Genomic DNA, 19,764 nt, shown 5'->3' on the forward strand with positions numbered 1-19,764 from the left:
GTCTCTTGGAAGAAAAGACACTCTCTCCACCTCTTGTAACCAGGGAGATCAAAACAATGGGAGAAAAGAGCAAGAAAACTTGGATTTTACCAATCATAGGTCTCATATTCTTTGCTGGAATAGTAGCAGCTCTCTTAATATTCAAACGTTCACCGGACAAGTCCGTAGAACTAGACTTGTTTGTTGAAGATGCGGCCTTTATCGATACTTCAAATCCCGCGTACAAAGATCTTTCACTCAACATGAGTTATAACTTTGGACAGGGAAAGTTCAACCCATTGCATTTCTCTATCATCCCGCCCAACTCTCCTGTAGAGAACTCCGTCAATTTCCATCTCTTCATTCCTTCTCCGAATGGCAACATGAACACTTTTCATGTTGTAATGCGTGGTGAATATGGTTTTTCATTGGCGGCCATCTTAGATATTCACATTCGAATCTATGGTAGATTGTCTAACACCGATGGCGGCGAAAAAGGAATTTCAAACTCCGTAGGAGTTAGAGGCGATTGCAATCTCAGAGTTGGCTCTCCTTTTATTAGAACCAGATGCGGGGTTAGAATATCAATACTATGAAATACACTTTCAAAAGTGTTTATAGTTGATTTTGAATTGGAAAGGTGCAGGTATATGATTTTATTTTGAGGAAAAGGATTGTACGCTCGAGTGTACCTAACCTTAGGTACGCTCGAGTGCCAAATCACATGGGTCCCACATTTTTTTTGGTCATCTAAACCATTCATTTGCAAGGCCCCATCATAGATAGGGTGTGTACGAAAAATCAACACCATTGAATCATCCTAACCCCTCCAAAACTGGAGTGCAAAATTGGCAGATTTGTGGACAAACAGTGTGTGTCCATTTTGACCTCCACAAATGGATGGGTTAGGATGATCCTATGGAGCTGATTTTTTTGTATGCACCCTATCTATGATGGGGCCTTGCAAATGAATCGTTTAGATGACCAAAAAAAATGTGGGACCCATGTGATTTGGCACTCGAGCGTACCTAAGGTTAGGTACACTCGAGCGTACAATCATTTTCCTCTTTTATTTTATATTTTGGTAGGTAATTTGGAGACCGCTACGAGTTCACTAGTTACAAAGGCTAACGTGCCCCTACCAGGGGACAGTCTTAGAAAAGTGGTCACCTCCTTTATTAGCTTCTTGCCATATATGGCCTGTTATATGGTTTTATTTCAATTAAATTGGTATTTTCTTTCATTAGTTTTGGAAAGGAAAATATTTCCAAAATTTCTTACTTTTTTTACACAAAAGATAAACTGATCCAACCCTATTCAATTTTTACTTAGGGGGACTTCAATTTATGATAATATCCTCCTAAATTAACCATAATAATAATATTTCCCTCTAAATCATGGAAAGGAAAAATTTTCTTAGAAATGTTTTTCTTGCAATCCAAACAGGGCCCCCCTCTCCTTCCCTCTTCAATGAATACCCCCATAAAATGATAATTTCACATGGCTGCCAAACATAATACTCACGAGAATGATATTTTCACTCTATCAATAGCCCTCAAGTCTCGTTTATTTTTTTGTTGCCAATAGATCATAGGCCTTTCGTTCGAAATGTCAAAAATACCCTTCCTAGTAATGAATGGAATGGAGATGCAGCGATTAGACCCTTTTGACCTTTTTGTATGATGAATTGATGATCCTAACCATTCGATCAATGAATGTGGACGATCCCCTATTTTGACTTTTAGATGCTAATTTGAAAGCAGCCATTTAAGGCACTTGTTTTTGGCTAATGGCACACCCAGAGTGGGGCCCTTTAATTGTTGGGTTTGTAACTTTGTATGAATGTGTGTCACCATCTGCCCATACCGGATTACAAATACACATCTAATAATATTCTTCAATAAGATAGTATACAGAAAACCCTCATAAGGAGTCTAAATACCTTCTAATTAAATGTCAATGCCTAAGTCTAATAGTGTTCTGCAAAATTTACTTATTACTACTGTGAAACAACCAGTTACTCTAAAAGCTTAAGCTGGTGGAGTGGGGAAGGTTTTAATAAATATTTTATACTTTGGCACCCTCCTCACGTGTGGCCCATTTTTTGGGTTTGGCCATTCCGTGTTGATTTTTACTATCAGGGAGGTTTGAACTCAGGACCTTTGGGTCTTATACCATGTGAAACAACTAGTTACTCCAAAAAACTTATGCTGTCGGAGGAGCTGTTATCAAATCTTTTATACTTTAACAACTATTAGTGTTCTGTAACTCTTCAAATGTGAGTCGTCCATACACATGACAAACTGAGCTATGGTTCTTCCCTGAGTCATAGTGATGGTTGGGTCCAACATTTTCCAATTTATCATGAACATAAAATATGGGCATGTTTGGCTACCATGAGGGCGTGGAGAGGGATAGACAGGGGAGAGAGACCGAGTGAGGAGAGGATAAGAAATGCCTGCAAACAAGGAAGCGAAAAACTCGGCTTAAAATATGATTTCTTCTTCTTCTTGTTTTTAGCCCCTTCTCGGTTCTCATCCTCTGCTCATTCATGCCCTCTCAAGTCTCTCCTTCTCCCACTCTCCCAAACCCTCTCTCGCCACTTGAGAAACCAATTTATCATTAAAAAAAATTCATGGTTGTAAAGCATGTCTTAAACATGCAACATGTAATGATTTGCTCGATACAATCAGAATATCCTTACTTTAGAATTTAGTTTAAAATGAGCGGCATCGATTATATTACGATTTATAGCCGAAATAAGAGACCAGTAGCAAGTGGATCCTCGACGCAGACCAATAGAAAGGTTATGTGTTGACTGCCCAAAAACTAATTTAAAGTAGAATGCCATTGGTCTCATCCGATTGTTGCTGGTCACCGTAGATAACATGCTATCAACAGTGTTTATTTGAAAATTAATGACTATACTAAGGATATTTTGGTCACATTTGCTGGTCGTTGATCAAGCCCATATGACCATACAATCAATCCCAATACCCCATAGTTGGAACATAAATGCACCTTCTAAGCGAAATGCCAAGGGATGATTAAGAAGACCCATATTTCCAGTGTCTAAAAACATGATGGCCCCTCAGCATGATGTGTTTAACTAATTAGACCATGCGACATGTCATTTGGAATTTGAAAATATGTGGATTTGAAATTCATAAATTTATTACTTTTGTTTGGACGATCACGTAAGGATTTGGATTTCAAATCTAACTTTCAAAATCTCTTGTTTGGATGCTCTTTGGATTTGAAATCTTACAAATCCAAAATTCCTATTTTATGATAAGTTACTAAAATACTAGAACAAGTACCCTATCATGAAACTAACCTCATAATTCTTTCAATTCTGAAAAGTAAACGATGACTCGATATTCCACCATTTTAAATTCTGCCTACTTCTCAATCCTGAAAAACTACAAATTTCTCATAAGCTTGGGATACAGCCAATTGTACACCATAAAAAAATAAAGGGAAAATTACATTTACACCCCTCTAGTTTCTGAAACATCCACTTCTACCCCTATAGTTTAAAACATGACAACTACACCCCATGTGGTTTCAATTTGTGTAGACCTCCTCAGTTGACGGTTCGTCCACAGATTGAAGCAAGGACGGAGCCAGGAATTTGGTCCCGGGGGTGGGGGGCAAAGAATGGTTGTTATAGCATATTTGGACCCACACTTTTACACTTCATATTTCTATAGGTGAGGCCCACTATCACCCACTCACCCATGCATTAGGGTTAGGGTGATCCGATAGAGCTGATTTTTTAGGCACGCCCTATCTATGTCAGGGCCCATCAAATGAACGCTCTGGATCATCCAAACAATGTGGGCCCATTGTGTTTTTTGTAGTGTTTGGATTCGGGTATGGGCCCACATTGTTTGGATGATCCAGAGCGTTCATTTGATGGGCCTTGACATAGATAGGGTGTGCCCAAAAAGCCAGTTCCATCGGATCATCCTAACCCTTCAATCTGTGGACGAACCGTATACAGGGGTATAGTTGTCACGTTTTAAACTATAGGAGTAGAAGTGGAAGTGTCAGAAACTAGAGGGGGTGTAAATCTAATTTTCCCAAAAATAAAAAACTCTTTAACATAGACTTGTCAACATAAGATCCAAACAAAACAAAAAAAACTATGGCTCTCCTTTATTTTGTTTGTTCTTCCTCCCTGCAGCTTATTTCTCTTCTAGTTTCAAATGTTGTATCCATTGAACCGGCGGTCACTCCCCTGAATCAGGTTCAAAGACAGTGTATAAGAGTGAAGTTATGACTCTTAAAAATAGTAACTATAAACATCCCATTCATAGTTGAAAATTTAAGATACATAAATCTACTGCATACATAATAAGTCCATGAGAATAAATAATTGTTGATTTAGCAAGGGAAATGATATCAACACAACCATGCTTTAAAAATTGCACAAACCGTGTCTTTTCCTTTCTAGTTGGTTTGTAAGAGCTTTTGGGGAACGTAATAACCCTGGACAGCTCTTTAAAGAATAAAGACAAGATGGTTTAGTGCAATTATCAAAAGATGGTTGCGCTGATATCATTTATCTTTATCAGTAGGCCACTGACATTCGCACTTGGTTACTAACTCACCTTCTCTTATATACTTTAACCAATTGTCAATGGCTGCTGATAAGATTTTGGGAATTGTAGTAGCTGATTAAGCATATAGGACAAGGTGTGTTTGTGCCGACTACTCAATTTGTTCTAAATGGAGATGAGGGGGGAAAGGACAAATGAGGGCCACTTGTTCAATGATCCAAATAAGTCTCCCCAACAACTAAAAATCCAAAGAGTATGAACAAAGAGGACCCTTCTACTTTTGCTAGCTAAAAGTCAGCAAGCATCCCCTCAAAGATCCACAGAAAAAAAAAATCAAAGAGGAAAACCCCAAAACTCAACATCTAAAGAGATAGATAAAAGCCTTCTTCACATATTTTTTTTTTCTTAAGCCGAAAAACTCATGGCTACTCTGCTACTGTCCACATCTCTGATATCTCCCTCCTCATCTTCTTCTTCTACTCTTCATTCCCTTCAACACAACATCATTTCCCTTCCCACAACAACATGGAATCCCAAATCTTTCAACACCTTTCGTGTTATTCCACAACCGAGAAGAAAGACACTAAAGCATTCACAGAGTGCTCTTGTTGGGCAATCAACACTCGATGAAATCCCTTTTCTCGAGTCGAAATCCGAGCTCATTGCTTCCTTGAAGCTGAAATTGCTGGTGAGTCCTTTGATCTTCCATGTTGGTTTTGTGTTTTTTATGCTTAATTTTGTTTGATTTTGGCATTTTCATAACAAATCGTTAAGTGGGTACCCTGTAACTCTGCCCATGAAGGATATTGGAATTGGGTTTGGTGGGTATCCGAATTTTCATGAGCACTTTTATTTAGATGTTCGAATTGGGTTCGGTGGTTATCATACTTTTCATGATTACTTTTGTTTTAGTTAGAACTGGGTAGTCTCTAATTTTGTTGAATTGCCAATTTTTATCATTGCTATTGTTCATCTTATTCTTTATGAGTTTGATGATGTACTTGGTTTTGTTTACACCCATTTTTGGGCATAATCGGCCATAAGAGACCGAATTGTTGAACCATGACTCAGTTTGGAACGGGTCGACAAAGTGACGTGACAGGCTGGCACGCCTGTCACCCGATCGAACGTGCCGATAATGGAAGCTTAGAAGACTAGACAGCTACTAGGAGTTTTCCCTTGCTTATTCCTACTTCTAAACTCGATCGGTAGACAGTTACCGAATTGGACTAGGTCAGAGAGCGGTGCTTCAAAAGATGGGTGATGGTCATGTGGAAGAATGCAGGACGGGCAAATAAGGGAGCCTAGAATAGACATTTACCAAAAAGTGCTCTCCTAGAGAACATGGGGTAATGAAGAGCGGTTGCCCGAATAAAGCTATATAAGGAGACGTTTGTCTACAAGGAAGTGGTCCCATAACCAACATCAAACATGTTTTAGCATTTTTTCCTTTACTTTTCCAGTACTGTACCTTTACTTTTCGTACCTGTAGCTTTCCCCGGATTAAGGAAGCAATGAATTCATCTTCCTAGGTGACGGTCTATCGACCCTGAATGACGTTTGCATTCTGTGTGCATCGGCGGCGGCATTTGCGTTCTTTGCTGGTCGATGTTTTGAGTCAATCACGAGTCGTTCACGTTCTGCGTGTGTCGATGTGTCGTTCACATTATGCATGTGTCGACCTCTCCACATTTGGCATTGTGTTTGTAGTGTAAAAAGCCCTTTAAAGGCAGCGGTGCCCAGGGTGGAAGTGTTGTTCCCCTCTTATTCCCAATCGCATGAAATCCAATCCCAGAGGATGGAAACATTTCGGTTGTTGACCCCTCGAATTGAGTTTCCAATTTCTTTCCTCTTTGGGGGCTGGCACGCCCGCACATCTCACACACACACATACTCCACATGGTGCACTGACTGACCGCGTCGTATCATTTTACTCCGAACACCATTTTTGTGGCAGCATTACGCAATGTTAAATAGCTCATAATACTAGAAGTAAGAATCCAAGCGCCGGTGCTGCCGGAAATGCTAGTGACTAATATTTCTGAGAGTGCCGTAACACATGATCAAAGGACTTCTATTCGTGAAAATCCTTTGCTAGAGGAGAATCTTAATCCAGTTTCGCTGAGTGAAGGAACTTCCCCACAAGGACGAAGCTCTTGCGCGTGCCCGCTTCAGGATATGGCCTCTACGTTTAGGCAGCACCTGGACAAGAATTCCCATGAGTTGTCTTAACTGGTGGCTCGCCAGATTTCGGATGTGATAATGCCCTTCCAGTCCTCTAGAGAGAATTTTTCCAAGCACGTAAACAGACTGTTTGATTTGCTTTCGGATTTGAAATTTTCATGTATCCCTATGTTTCTATGATGAAAGTAGTGGGCTGCAAGAGACTGAAACGAAAGTTGAGTCTCGTATACTTGAAGACAAGGTTAATTTTGGTGCTGAGAAATCTTTTTTTCCACAGTGGGCTGTCATCGAGTGCTACACATGGTGCATTAAATAGATAAAACCATGTTCTTTGTGAAACTAGCTGTTATGGGATTGAAAGTTGTTACTTTAAATTTCATAGCCAGTAGCCTGGCACTTAGGTACTTGGACTGTAGTACTGTACTATAACAAGCTTGCTTTGCAAATTTCCGAACAAAAATAATGGGAGAAGGCGTTTCCCTAAAGTTGCCTTTTTTTGGGAACAATGAAATATTTTTCTCCAAAGATGAGCATAGAACACAAACATATTCTGCATTAATGATTTATTGGCACAAAAGTGTCAGAATTATTGGCTTTCTCGCTGTTACTTAGACATGGGTTGTTGATGAAACCATTACTCAGACACAAGGCATTGATTGACATTTCATCGAATGCAGATGTCAGAAAAAAATTGCCCGACTCAAAAGTACTATTTTATATTGTGAACTAATTAGAGCTCATAAGCTTCTACGTTAGCAATCTAAATGCGCAAAGTAACTGTCATAATTACAGAGTAAGATCCTTTTGATTAACCTGAAAACATGCTCTCTTTGAACTCACCATCTCCAACTATAAAACCAGTTAAGCTTGCATCTAATTATGAATAAATATTTCTGACATCATGTCCATGGAAGTTTATTGTCCAATTATTTTTAGGGAAATGGTATCAACACTACCGTGTTTTGATATTTCCACTAAAGCATCTTGTCTTTTAGTATTTAAAGAGCTGTCAAAAGGTTATTACAGTTCCTAAAAAGCTCTCACAAGCCGATTAAAAGAGAAAAGACAAGTTGGGACCGTGCAACTATTAAACATAGTTGTGCTGATATCATTTCCCTATTTTTTATTCTAGTAAGTCATATGATTCCTTGAACACATTATAAGGTGATCAAATGCAGAACGCTGTTTCTGGGCTGAACAGAGGTCTTGCTGCAAATGAAGAAGATTTGCAAAAGGCAGATTATGCAGCAAAGGAGCTTGAAGCTGCGGGAGGGCTCGTCGATCTCTCCACGAATCTCGATATACTCCAAGGGAGATGGAAATTGATCTACAGCAGTGCATTCTCCTCTCGTACTCTTGGTGGGAGCCGTCCAGGGCCTCCCATAGGAAGGCTATTGCCTATAACTCTTGGCCAGGTGCAAGTTATTGTCTAAGAGTGTATCCATTTTAATTCAATAATATAACCTGATAACTATATGCATTGAAGTTAATGCTACTCAAACCCAGTAATTGATTTGTGTTTTACCAGGTCTTTCAAAGAATTGATATATTAAGCAAAGATTTTGATAACATAGTGGAGCTGCAGTTGGGCACTCCATGGCCAATTCCACCAATAGAAGCGACGGCAACACTGGCCCACAAATTTGAACTTATAGGTCGGTTTCCTTGCACCTCTCTGCTAAATTTATGGTTTCATGGCCAACTTTTGGAATCAACTCGGAAATTTTGATTTCCGAGTTCAACTCATGCCAGTGAAAAACTGGCTGCTTTTATAAAAGGTTGGCAAAGTCGTGATTGACTAGGTCAATTTCTTGTTACGTGAAATAATATGCCCATTCCTACGCGAACCAATTCTTGGTATAGGTTTTGTCATATTTTAGCATCTCATAAATATGAGTCAGAGATATACGGATATATCCATTTCATGTCAAAGCAGATCCTTTATTCTTACATCGCGTCTTTTACTTTTGCAAGGCCCTTTTTAGAAATATTTCTCGTCTCTGTTTATGTCTCGGATTGAAACAGATTACTATAATTTGTCAATGGCTACGGATCAATCAACATTTTTTCGTAAATTTTACGAACATAAGCCTTATTTTCATATTTGTCATTCTTTAATTCTGAATCTACTCAAGATTGGGGATTGGTCTTGGTACTCGGCCTGCCAAAATTGACTTTACTTGGATGATTCCATGTGGTTCAGTGAGTTTTTGAACATAACTTTTATCCATAATTATCTGAATTCCTGGGGTTAACATCTGAAATATCTACATTGCTAAAACTAAAACTATAATTGTTTCCTCTCTTGCTTTTCATGCAAAAATTCTATGTTGTAAAACCATCTGTTGAATATGTATAGGATCTGCGAAGATAAAGATAATATTTGAGAAAACTACTGTCAAGACAACGGGAAGCCTCTCACAACTGCCGCCACTCGAGCTGCCTCGGATTCCAGATGGATTACGGCCTCCATCTAATACAGGAAGTGGGGAATTCGAAGTTACATATGTCGATGCGGATACCCGCATCACGCGAGGAGACAGAGAAGAGCTGAGGGTGTTTGTGATCGCATGAACTTAAGATAAGATGGTCTTTCTTCTCCTCTGTTGCAAATTTTAGCTTCACAAGTGGTCATATGTTTGAAGAAGTCCTTATTATGTAGAGAAGGAAACTATTTGTGATGCAGCTTTGAAAGGAAAAATGTAAAAGTAAAAATAAATAAAAAACCCTTTACTGAAATATATATCCCAAATTGTTAGACTCTTTGTGATTTGGCAATATCTCAGCATGATCCAAACAATTCATTGGGTGGCCGCTCTAAGGTGGGCCCAATCTTTTTTTTTCTATCTCAATCATTCATCTGTTGGGCCTACAATGGATGGACCATTGACCAAAATCCCATGATTTGGACAGAATCAAGGGGCAGAAATGACACCAGGGTGGAATTAAAGGGGGAAATGCTCGAATGATTTCCTGTCCCAAGAGGTGGTGTTCTGATTCCACTCCGGTGGGAATGAATTTTTAATTAATTTTTTTTATTTTAATTATTCCTCCACTCCATTTCCAAGGTAATTAGAATAGAAATCAGAATAGGATACCAATTCTGATTCCGGATCTGCCAAGTCAAATGCAGCTTTTGGAATTAGTAGGGTGGTTGACAAAAACTCTAGGCACATGGGTCCGTTTCTTTGCACCAAAAATTGGGAATAGTAGGGTCAAAAACTCTGAGAAGGGGGCTATAAATATTTTCCATTGCCTCTAATTATTTATGTAAAAAAAATATTACTAGGACGGGGTGCAACTTGGGTCGGACCGGGCTGAGCTTTTGCTAAAAAATGAATAGGAATCAACCCGGACCCGACTTTAAGGTAAAAGCTCAACCAGAATTCCCAAAAATTGACCCAAGTTGCACCCCTCGGATATTTTTATTTCAACGTAAAAAGGGTGTGAAGAGGCAATTTGTTCGGAACCGCTCGGATTCCAACTCGGCTACCATATCATTATTTAAAAAAATAATGATTTAGAGGGCATTTTAATCAACAAAAAATTGGTGTAGTGTTTCTGGAAATTTTTTTTTTTTGAAAAGGTAAACATTCTTCGGAAATTTCATAATTTAAGATGATGTAATTGGATATATAGTCTGCAAATTAGGGATTTGTAAGAAGAAAAAACAATCCCTCTATATCTATATACTAGGAAGAATCGCCTGGCGCTTGGCCTTCTTTATGTGTGATATTACATGATCTAGCGGACCACCCCTATTCAACTCCTTGATTTGTGTTTGATTGTAATCCAATGATCCTAAATGGTCCATCAAAATCTTAGTAAAAAAAGAGCTCAAAATTAAAAAATAGTCATATTTTTAATCAAATGCTTAGGGTTATTGAATTACAATCGAAGGAAATGAATTAGACAAGTGGTGGACAACTAGATTAGCTCCATAAAGAGTCACATGTGTGGTGGGCAAGAGTGTTTAGAAAAAGTAAGGGGGATGATAGATTTGCCCCTTTTTCTTCCCCAGGCCAACCCCTTTTAAGTGTAAAAAGAGTAGTCATAAATACACTAAGGTTACCCATAAAAAAAAAAAAAAAAAACACTAAGGTAGAAGGGTGGGGGCAGGGAAGAAAAGGGGGCGAGTAGTATATCTCCTTCCTTCACGAAAATAAGTGACTATAATTTGGAAATAAATTAAGGCTACTGATATTGGCACAACCATGTTTTAATAATTGCACAAAGTTATCTCATCTTTTCATTTTTAAAGGGCTTCTGAGAGCTTTTTCGAACTGTAATAACCTTTCACAGCTGTTTAAATAATAGAAGACAAGCAGAGTTTGTGCTATTATCTAAACATGGTAGTGCCAATATGGGTGGCTTACATGGTCGATAGACCCCAAATCGCCGATCCATCACGACGTGGGAGCCTCTTGTGACTTGTGAGCTCTCGTACAGCCTGGTACTTGTTAGAAATAAACGTTACAAAAGTAACGGCTATATTTATTTCAAATTTTAAAACGGTCTCTCTCTCTCTCTCATTACCTGTGTGCCTTCACTCATCGTCCGATACTCAGCTCCTTTCAAAATCTTCTCTCAAGATCCTCACATCATAAACCCTAAACCCATCGTTCAACTCCAATTTTTTCCCAAACCCACCAATCAGATCCCCATTTCCTTTCTTTATCATCTTTAATGGCTCCTCGTACTCCTTCATCAAAACCAATTCCAAACCAAGCAACCCCTTCAAAAACCCCCCATTCCAAAAATCGACCAAATCTCACCCTAAAAAACACAATCCCTACTCCCAAAGAAAACCCCCAAACTGATCATCCAGTCGAAGTTATAGGCCGAATTCGCGACTACCCTAATCAGAAAGAGAAACCCTTATCAGCATTACAAATCTCATCAGACGGTCACACGATTCGAGTCAAAACGGATATCGGGTATAGGGATTTTAGCTTGGACGGTGTTTCAATTTCAGAAGAAGAAAATCTTGATGGGTTTTACAAGAAATTTGTGGAATCAAGGATAATTGGGGTAAAAATGGGGGCCAAGTGTACAATTATGATGTACGGGCCCACGGGTTCGGGGAAGAGTCATACAATGTTTGGGTGTTCAAAGCAGCCTGGGATTGTTTATAGGGCTCTTAGAGACATTTTAGGGGAAGGAGATGAAGAAGAGATTACGGGTAATCGAGGTTTGGGCTTTGGATCTTTTGTTCAAGTAACTGTTTTGGAGATTTATAATGAGGAGATCTATGACCTTCTTTCAACTAACAATGGTGGGGGAGTGAGCATTGGGTGGCCAAGAGGGAATGCTTCTAAGGTAAATTAGATTATAGTTTTCCCCTTTCATGACTTCTTGATGTTTTGAATTCTTGAAAAGTAGGTTTTGTATGGGCTATTTTAAGTTTTTTTTTTTTTTTTTTTTTTTCTCATTTCTAGGATCTGCCTCAGCCATGATTATTCATCCCTGTGAAAATTGAAGCAGAACTTTCAGAAATGTTGTTCATTATTGAATAAATTATGTTTGGGAGGCTTGTTTCTTTTATTTATTTGGGAATTTTTGGTATGCTTCAAGAAAAACATTGGAGTTATAAGTATTCAAGAATCTAGTATGATTTGACATTATTTGTAAAGCAAAAATGCTGTACTGTTGTATTTGTTTAACTATTCTTTAATGCTATAACAATCCAAGACCTTGTTTTTTTTATTGAGGAATGCTAAACTGAAAGTTGCCGTTGCAACCAGCCACAAGGGTTGTGAAACAACCAATTACTCCAAAAGCTTAAGCTGTTTGGTGTTATTTAATCATTTATACTTCAACAAAGGGTGTTATTTAATTATTTATACTTCAACAAGGGTGTTATTTAATTATTTATACTTCAACAAGGGCGCCCCATTGGATACCACACTCAACCACATTTATAATGGCACTGAAAATGCAAAATTAAATGTGGTTGGGTGATGTGGATCCAAATTGGGCGCCCTTGTGGGGCTGGCTTTTTTGCATGGGCACCTTATAGTGTTTAGTTTTCAACTTTTTTCTTTTTTCCTTTTTTTCTCCAAACAAAAGTGGTACTGTTGTTAGCTTCCAAGGAAATATTGAATTTGATTCTATTTTATTGAACAAAAATGGCTACTATTATGATTTTTCTCATGAACTTGTAATGGGATTTAGCTTCCTTTGCCAGTATATATATCTGCAATTTGTTATCTCTGAAACACCAGAACAAATACTTCATATACACTTTTTATTTGAATTTGGGTCACTCAGCTTCATAATTACTGTTTTTTCCCCACATTATATGGATTCTTCTTAATGGGCGAAGTACCCATGCCACGTGTCGGATTGCAGTACTTTAGGATTCACTGCGTCACTTATAATATCTCTTTGATCTGTTATTTTTGAATGCTACTACCACAACTTTACAATTGCCATATGCTTTGAGTTTTTTCCATCCCTTTGGGTGATGATATTTTCACCCCCCCCCCTCCCCCCGCCCCCCCCCCCCTGCAGTACTTGCACACCCCCCTTATAAGCTTTTGCATAACAGTTCAATCCTTGCAATGTTTTTGCATAACAGTTCAATCCATTCAATACAGATTCTTCATTTGTATCAGATATAGATTATCCCTAAGACCCTGTTTGTTTTGGATTTTGAGACCGATTGTGAGCCCGAAACTGATTATTGGACTCACAATCGGTTCTCAAAATCCAAAACAAACAAGGCGTAAAATCAGGAGAAGCAACATCAATCATGGTATTTTGGGTCTTGCTATGTTCTTTCTTGTTTTTTTTTTCCCATCTTTCTCGGGTTTGCAGGTAAGATTGGAAGTAATGGGTAAAAAGGCAAAGAATGCAACTTTTATCTCTGGAAATGAAGCTGGAAAGATATCTCGAGAAGTTGCACAAGTAGAGAAACGGAGAATCATAAAGAGCACCCTTTGCAATGAAAGAAGTTCCCGAAGCCACTGCCTGGTTTGTTGCTTATTTTTCTTTACTTTAGGCTTCCAATCCTTTTCAAAGTTTTCCTATTTTAATAACATTCTCTAAACTTGTACAGATAATCCTGGACGTCCCTTCGGTGGGAGGAAGATTGATGCTTGTGGACATGGCTGGTTCTGAAAATATTGAACAAGCTGGCCAGACTGGGCTTGAGGCAAAGATGCAGGTAATATCATCTTTTTTCCATAGGCTCTGACATAAAATTGGTGGAAAACAAAATTTACGCCCGTTTTTCTTAAAATTTGTTTTACACCCATTTTACATCAAAAGAGAAACAAAGCCATAGTTGCCATAGTTTCAAAACTCCCCCGCATCATCATTGACTCGCTGAATCGACTCCCTTTTTTTACCTTAGCCGAGTTCTTGTCAGGGTACGCATTTTGCCCTACAAAATCAATCAAAAACTCTTTTGATCGTCCGAGTACTTGATTGCGTCAACCCGGTATTCGGGCGTGTTGAGCCTAGTCAACTAGGATTTGCTTTGGCTGCATTTTGACCCACATCCACGTTTTGAAACACAAAACACAGATGAAAAAAGTTTTTGCATCTATGTTTTGAACTGATTTTCTATAATGAATTTGAAGGTTTCGTTCTATCTTTCCCCCCATAGTATTAAATTCCCAGGTGATTTCTCTATTGATCATTGCAGACAGGTAAAATTAACCAAGGAAATATAGCACTAAAAAGAGTGGTGGAGTCCATTGCTAATGGAGATTGTCATGTGCCATTCAGAGATAGCAAACTAACCATGCTTCTTCAGGTAATTTTACTTCTTTTTTTCTCAGTTGTCTCCAAAAAATAAGTATTTATGACGATTTTTGAGAGATCAATTTTCATTTTCTGTTCCTTGATTAGGATTCTTTTGAGGATGACAAATCAAAGATTCTGATGATACTGTGTGCAAGTCCTGATCCTAAAGAGATGCACAAAACCATTTCTACACTTGAATATGGTGCCAAGGCAAAGTGCATTGTTCGCGCAAAGCATACACCAGTAAAGGGTAAAACTAACCCAGAGGATTCAAAACTTGCAGCCATGGACGAGTTTATCTTTAAGTTACAAATGGAGAATAAGCTCAAGGAGAAGGAGTGTGATAAAGCCCACAAAGAACTTTCAAGGAAAGAAGAAGAAGTAGAAGAGTTGAGGAGTAAGCTGAAACTTTTGGAAGGAAGGGAATCACTACCAAATGAAGAAGAGATCAACTCAAAGGTTAATGAGAGGACACAGAATTTGAAACTTGAGTTAGAGAAAAAGTTACAAGAGTGTCAGCGAATGGCAAATGAATTAGTTGAATTAGAGAGGAGAAGAATGGAAGAGAAAATCTTACAACAGCAGGAAGAGGTAGAGATGCTGAGGCGGCGGTTAGAGGAAATTGAATCTGAGTTATGCCATTCGAAGCGGAACAATGGTGAGAGACTGGTAGAAGAGATGGATGGAAGTGGGATTATGAAACGATTGTCAGAAATTTACGTTGATGGGGAAAGTGGGATGGAGAAATCTATGGATTTGGATATGGGAGATCAACCAACTGTTCATAATGTGAAAGAAATAGATTCAAAAAACAACTTGGATCTAAATTTTTGGACTGTGGAGGATGGAGATCATTTTGATGCACCAAAATATGTGGACAAGGTATGCTTGAATACTATTTTTGAGAGGGAAGAACAAGGAGAAGATGAAGAGAATACAGATGAAGAAGAGATGGGGAAATTAGTAGAAGAAAAAGAAATGCATTTTAGCCAGAGGATTGGTGATTCTAGGATAGATGACAATACGGGTTCCTTTGTGGGTTCTGAGAATCTTGTACATACGCCCCATTATTGTCGAGAAGACATGGAGGAAGATGATTATAGCAGAAATAGATTGGAGAAGAATGACTGTGAGGAACTCACTGGGGGACTGGAAAATACAAAAGAAGCAGCCTCTGCGAGGAGACTTAGAATCCAAAACATTTTCATGCTTTGTGGAAACCACAGGGAGGTTTCGCAACATGTTAGAACCCCGACACCTGCCAAGAAGAGACCTGACGGTACTGAAATCCGATCATCTCCTTTGAAGCCTAGCAAGGGGTTTGATGCAGAACCAAATATGAAAGAACTCTCTGAAATTCAAAATTTTCCTCAGCCAGAGCTCAGACCACAGAATGATAGTTGTCCATCTAATGGAACGACAAAAAGCATCATGGAAAGCCTAAGTTCGGCACTTTTGGAGCCATTTTCATCACCTCAACTGACAGATGAACACAAAGTCATGGATTCCCACTTGAGCAGAAGACATAGTTCTTATGAAACACTGCAAGAACAGAAGGAGAACAATAGACCCATAAATGAAGAGATAAATGGACTGACTGAAGTGTATGTGAAATGGGAAGCAACAAAAGAAAATCCAGGGAAACTCATTACAAAGCTGAAGGTGCAAAACGACGCTAGCCTTGCAGATCTGCGCAAGCTGATCAAAAAGCATCTCAAAGAAGATGATAATAACAAGCACACATTCACCTTTCTCATGCTTGGGGTAAGTGTTCTTCTATCCATAATCATCTGATAACTTTTTTTAGTTGTTAATGCCATTATTGCAATGCCTGAAGGAAATCATGAGCTAGAGAGAAATCCCTTAGGGGGGGGGGGGTGGGTTTGGATGCCGAGAAGATTTTGATTTGGAAATCTCACATTTACAGCCCTTTTGGCATTGACATTTGGATCCTAATCAAATCCTTGAATTTCCAATTCAGCGACTGACAATGGAAAAAAATCAGATTTCCAAATAAGCTGTGGAAATAAGTAACTGGAAACCCAGAGATCTGGCAGTTTCCTTCACCCTCTTGGCTCCTCAACCTCTCCCCTGCAGTAGGAAGTACCACCCCCTTCCCTCTCTCTCTCCCTCAACATGAGCTGGCAGATCTATTCATTTTGTACACAAACTCAATTCCAAATCCAAATACAAACCACGCCCTTCCCTCTCTCTCTCCCTCAACATGAGATGGCAGATCTATTCATTTTGTACACAAACTCAATTCCAAATCCAAATACAAAATATGAGGTATCCAAAATTCCAAACGGGCCCCTTAATGTTTTGTATATAGATGAATTAAGGTCAATTTAGTTATCTGGTCTTTTGAAATAAGTAACTGCAAATTTTGAGATCTTGTGCCATATGCTAGGCAAGCTAATGGGTACCAGTATTATGCTTAATGTTTTGTATATAGATGAATTAAGGTCAATTTAGTTATCTGGTCTTTTGAAATAAGTAACTGCAAATTTTCAGATCTTGTGCCATATGCTAGGCAAGCTAATGGGTACCAGTATTATGTGGTGAGGTACAGCATGGCTAGATTTGATTGATGGAGAGAATTGAATCAGATCTAAATAGTTAGATTTTAATATCTTCAAGTCATATGCTGTACTGATATATTAAAACTAATGCAATTAATGTTTGACAGCCTCTCTGTAAAGCAAGGGGTAATGCTGCGTACATCTAGCCCTCCCCAGACTCGCAGTGGTGGGAGCCTCTTGCACTGGCCCCCAATTAATGTTTTGACATCGGAAACTTATATCTAACAATTTTAACTATATAATAGAACTAATTACTTTCTGATATGTCATAATTGGCATTAGACGCTGATATATATATATATATATATATACATATGAGAATAGAGTTCCTAAGGTGTCACCTCATATAGCTTATATGAGGTGGCGCTCACAAAACATAAGGGGCCCACATTTTTGGGGTGATCCAAACCACTCATCTGAAAGGCCCTTAGATGGATATGGTGCCTACAAAAAATCAGGTCCATAGGATCATCCTAACCCTTCCATTTATGGAGGTTAAAAATGGGTAGATTTATGGAGGTTTATACCCATCCATTTCAACCTCCACAAATGGAAGGGTTAGGATGATCCTATGAAGTTGACTTTTTGGGCACACCCTATCTATGTGAGGGCCTATCAGATGAATGCTTTGGATCATCCAAACAAAGTGGGCCCCTTATGTTTTTAAGCGCCACCTCATATAAGCTATATGAGGTGACACCTTAGGAACTCTACTCTCTCTCTCTCTCTCTATATATATATATATATATATATATATATATAAATATATATATGAGGAAAATGATTGTGAGCTTGAAGCTCATATAGCTATATGAGCTTGAGGGCCCAAACACATGGGTCCCACATTTTTTGTGGTGATCCAAACCATTCATTTGCAAGGCCCCATCATAGATAGGGTGTGTACCAAAAGTCAGCTCCATTGGATCATCCTAACCCCTCGAAAAGCGGAGGGCAAAAATGGGCAGATTTGTGGCAAACGGTGTCTGTCCATTTTGCCATCCACTTTTGGATGGGTTAGGATGATCCAATGGAGTTGATTTTTTGTACACACCCTATCTATGTAAGGGCCTATCAAATGAATGCTTTGGATCATCATAACAATGTGGGCCCACATGTATTTGGCGCTCAAGCTCATATAAGTTGTATGAGCTTCAAGCTCACAATCATTTTCCTCATATATATATATATATATATATATATATATATATATATATATAATATTGACAGTACCCAACTTATTTTAGTAACAGTTTGGCTGTATTTTCATTATTTTTATGCATGAAAAGGTCTGTTCTATTTACAGGACCCTACTGGAGCTCCTGTAGTGAAAGAGAAGGAAGAGACAATTCAAGCAAGTAAATTACCCATTTGCAATAACCACATAAATGTCCGTCTTGCTTGCTTGCGTCCGAACAAGAAGGTGATCCAACATATAAATCATCTTCCATTTACCCCGCTGGAAAACAGTCTTCTGCTTGCTTCAAATTCCCCATCAATAATCATGCCACAGGGCGATGACTTCTCGCCCAAAATCGGCCAAAAGTTCAGCTCTACTCCTTTCAAGGCAGGACTACGGATTTAGCAATACTTGTAAATCCACTCTGCAAATGTGTGATATGTTATGCAACTTTTGTATTTTAGTACTATGAGAGAGGATGGTAGGTCACATTCTACCTTGGGTACTGTACCTCTTGGTACCAAATAAGATCACATTCTTGTCTTGAAACCGAAAGAAAGGAAGCCAAAGAAGAGTGCTAAGAGCAGAGTATAAAAGTAGAATGGTTTCTTTTGGGTTTCATGGTTTTCAATTCAATGGGAGAACTGTAATTGTTTCTTTTTGATTGAAGGTTTTGAGAGGGCACTGTGCAGTTTCAGTTGTTAGCTTGGAGAATTTATTGTATTTTCTATGTACTTTCCTAAGAAGGAATTTGGAGTGTTTTGAGTATTAATGGAGCTTGGGAAGTTGTTTTGTATGACATGTTTATACCACTTTGCTAGAGTAATCCCTTGTTGCAGTGCATATGAATTGAAAAACAGAAAAGGAACTCAAATTTCATGATACCATGTCAGCCAATTAGTTCAAGGCTTTCATGTGAATTATGGCAAACCTAATGTCAATCGAATTAACTGCCCATTGCTGTCTTTCCATTAGAACATCCTCTCCCCTCATTAAAATGTGTGTGTGTGTGTGTGAGAGAGAGAGAGAGATGAATTAGGACAGAATTAAGTAGTGGGGTGACTATAAAAAAAGGTGGCAATATTAACTATTTATTTTATTATTTAAGGGAAATGGTATTCGCACTCCCAACTCTAACGAACCATGTCATCTTTCTTTCTTTCTTTTCTTCTTCTAGCCACATTGGATAGATTGTGCCTAGGGAGCTAAAGATCAACCATCAACCACAAAACCCATGAAGAAAAAAAAAAACCCAAATTACAATACATGTCTCAAAAACAAAATTTTCCAGAGCACAATTGGATTTTTTGTACTGATCGATTTCTAATTGGTGGTGGGATTCTGATGTGGCATGGGAAAATCCCTCGTTTCTCCATGCTGGAATGGCACCCAAATGGAGTGAACTTTCAGGTTATTTTGCTACAGCAATGTGCAGCATTGCCATGATGATGAGAAACCTCTCTTGCCGCTACACCAGCAAGATGAGTGGCAAATGGAATGACTTACGTTTTCTTAGAAATTTAAG

At 38.6% G+C, this 19,764-nt stretch overlaps 2 protein-coding genes across 2 annotated transcripts; both read left to right on the forward strand.

Moving 5' to 3' along the window:
- The first annotated feature begins 4,803 nt into the window (after positions 1 to 4,803).
- Positions 4,804 to 9,491, forward strand: FIB4 (Plastid-lipid associated protein PAP / fibrillin family protein). Its single transcript, XM_077396724.1, has 4 exons — positions 4,804 to 5,232; positions 7,907 to 8,143; positions 8,257 to 8,383; positions 9,088 to 9,491. Exons 1-4 carry the CDS (start codon positions 4,966 to 4,968, stop codon positions 9,300 to 9,302), a joined length of 846 nt encoding a protein of 281 aa, XP_077252839.1. The 5' UTR covers positions 4,804 to 4,965; the 3' UTR covers positions 9,303 to 9,491.
- Positions 9,492 to 11,269: 1,778 nt separating this feature from the next.
- LOC143892248 (kinesin-like protein KIN-10A) lies at positions 11,270 to 19,035 on the forward strand. Its single transcript, XM_077396725.1, has 6 exons — positions 11,270 to 12,047; positions 13,548 to 13,703; positions 13,789 to 13,896; positions 14,380 to 14,490; positions 14,586 to 16,244; positions 18,366 to 19,035. The coding sequence occupies exons 1-6, from the start codon at positions 11,415 to 11,417 to the stop codon at positions 18,642 to 18,644; spliced, it is 2,946 nt and encodes a 981-aa protein (XP_077252840.1). The 5' UTR covers positions 11,270 to 11,414; the 3' UTR covers positions 18,645 to 19,035.
- The last annotated feature ends 729 nt before the right edge of the window (positions 19,036 to 19,764 follow it).

Source organism: Tasmannia lanceolata, unplaced genomic scaffold, assembly GCF_043159265.1.
Source record: "Tasmannia lanceolata isolate RefF3 unplaced genomic scaffold, GAP_Taslan_0.1 ptg000015l, whole genome shotgun sequence".
Taxonomy (NCBI): Eukaryota; Viridiplantae; Streptophyta; class Magnoliopsida; order Canellales; family Winteraceae; genus Tasmannia; species Tasmannia lanceolata.

Bases quoted from the DNA above. Each gene is read 5' to 3' on its own strand.
- FIB4 (XM_077396724.1), top strand. From the start codon at position 4,966: ATGGCTACTCTGCTACTGTCCACATCTCTGATATCTCCCTCCTCATCT. The intron at 8,144-8,256 runs GTGCAAGTTATT...GTGTTTTACCAG, and splicing joins TGCCTATAACTCTTGGCCAG to GTCTTTCAAAGAATTGATAT. The intron at 8,384-9,087 runs GTCGGTTTCCTT...GAATATGTATAG, and splicing joins CCACAAATTTGAACTTATAG to GATCTGCGAAGATAAAGATA.
- LOC143892248 (XM_077396725.1), top strand. From the start codon at position 11,415: ATGGCTCCTCGTACTCCTTCATCAAAACCAATTCCAAACCAAGCAACC. The intron at 13,704-13,788 runs GTTTGTTGCTTA...AAACTTGTACAG, and splicing joins GTTCCCGAAGCCACTGCCTG to ATAATCCTGGACGTCCCTTC. The intron at 13,897-14,379 runs GTAATATCATCT...TGATCATTGCAG, and splicing joins GGCTTGAGGCAAAGATGCAG to ACAGGTAAAATTAACCAAGG.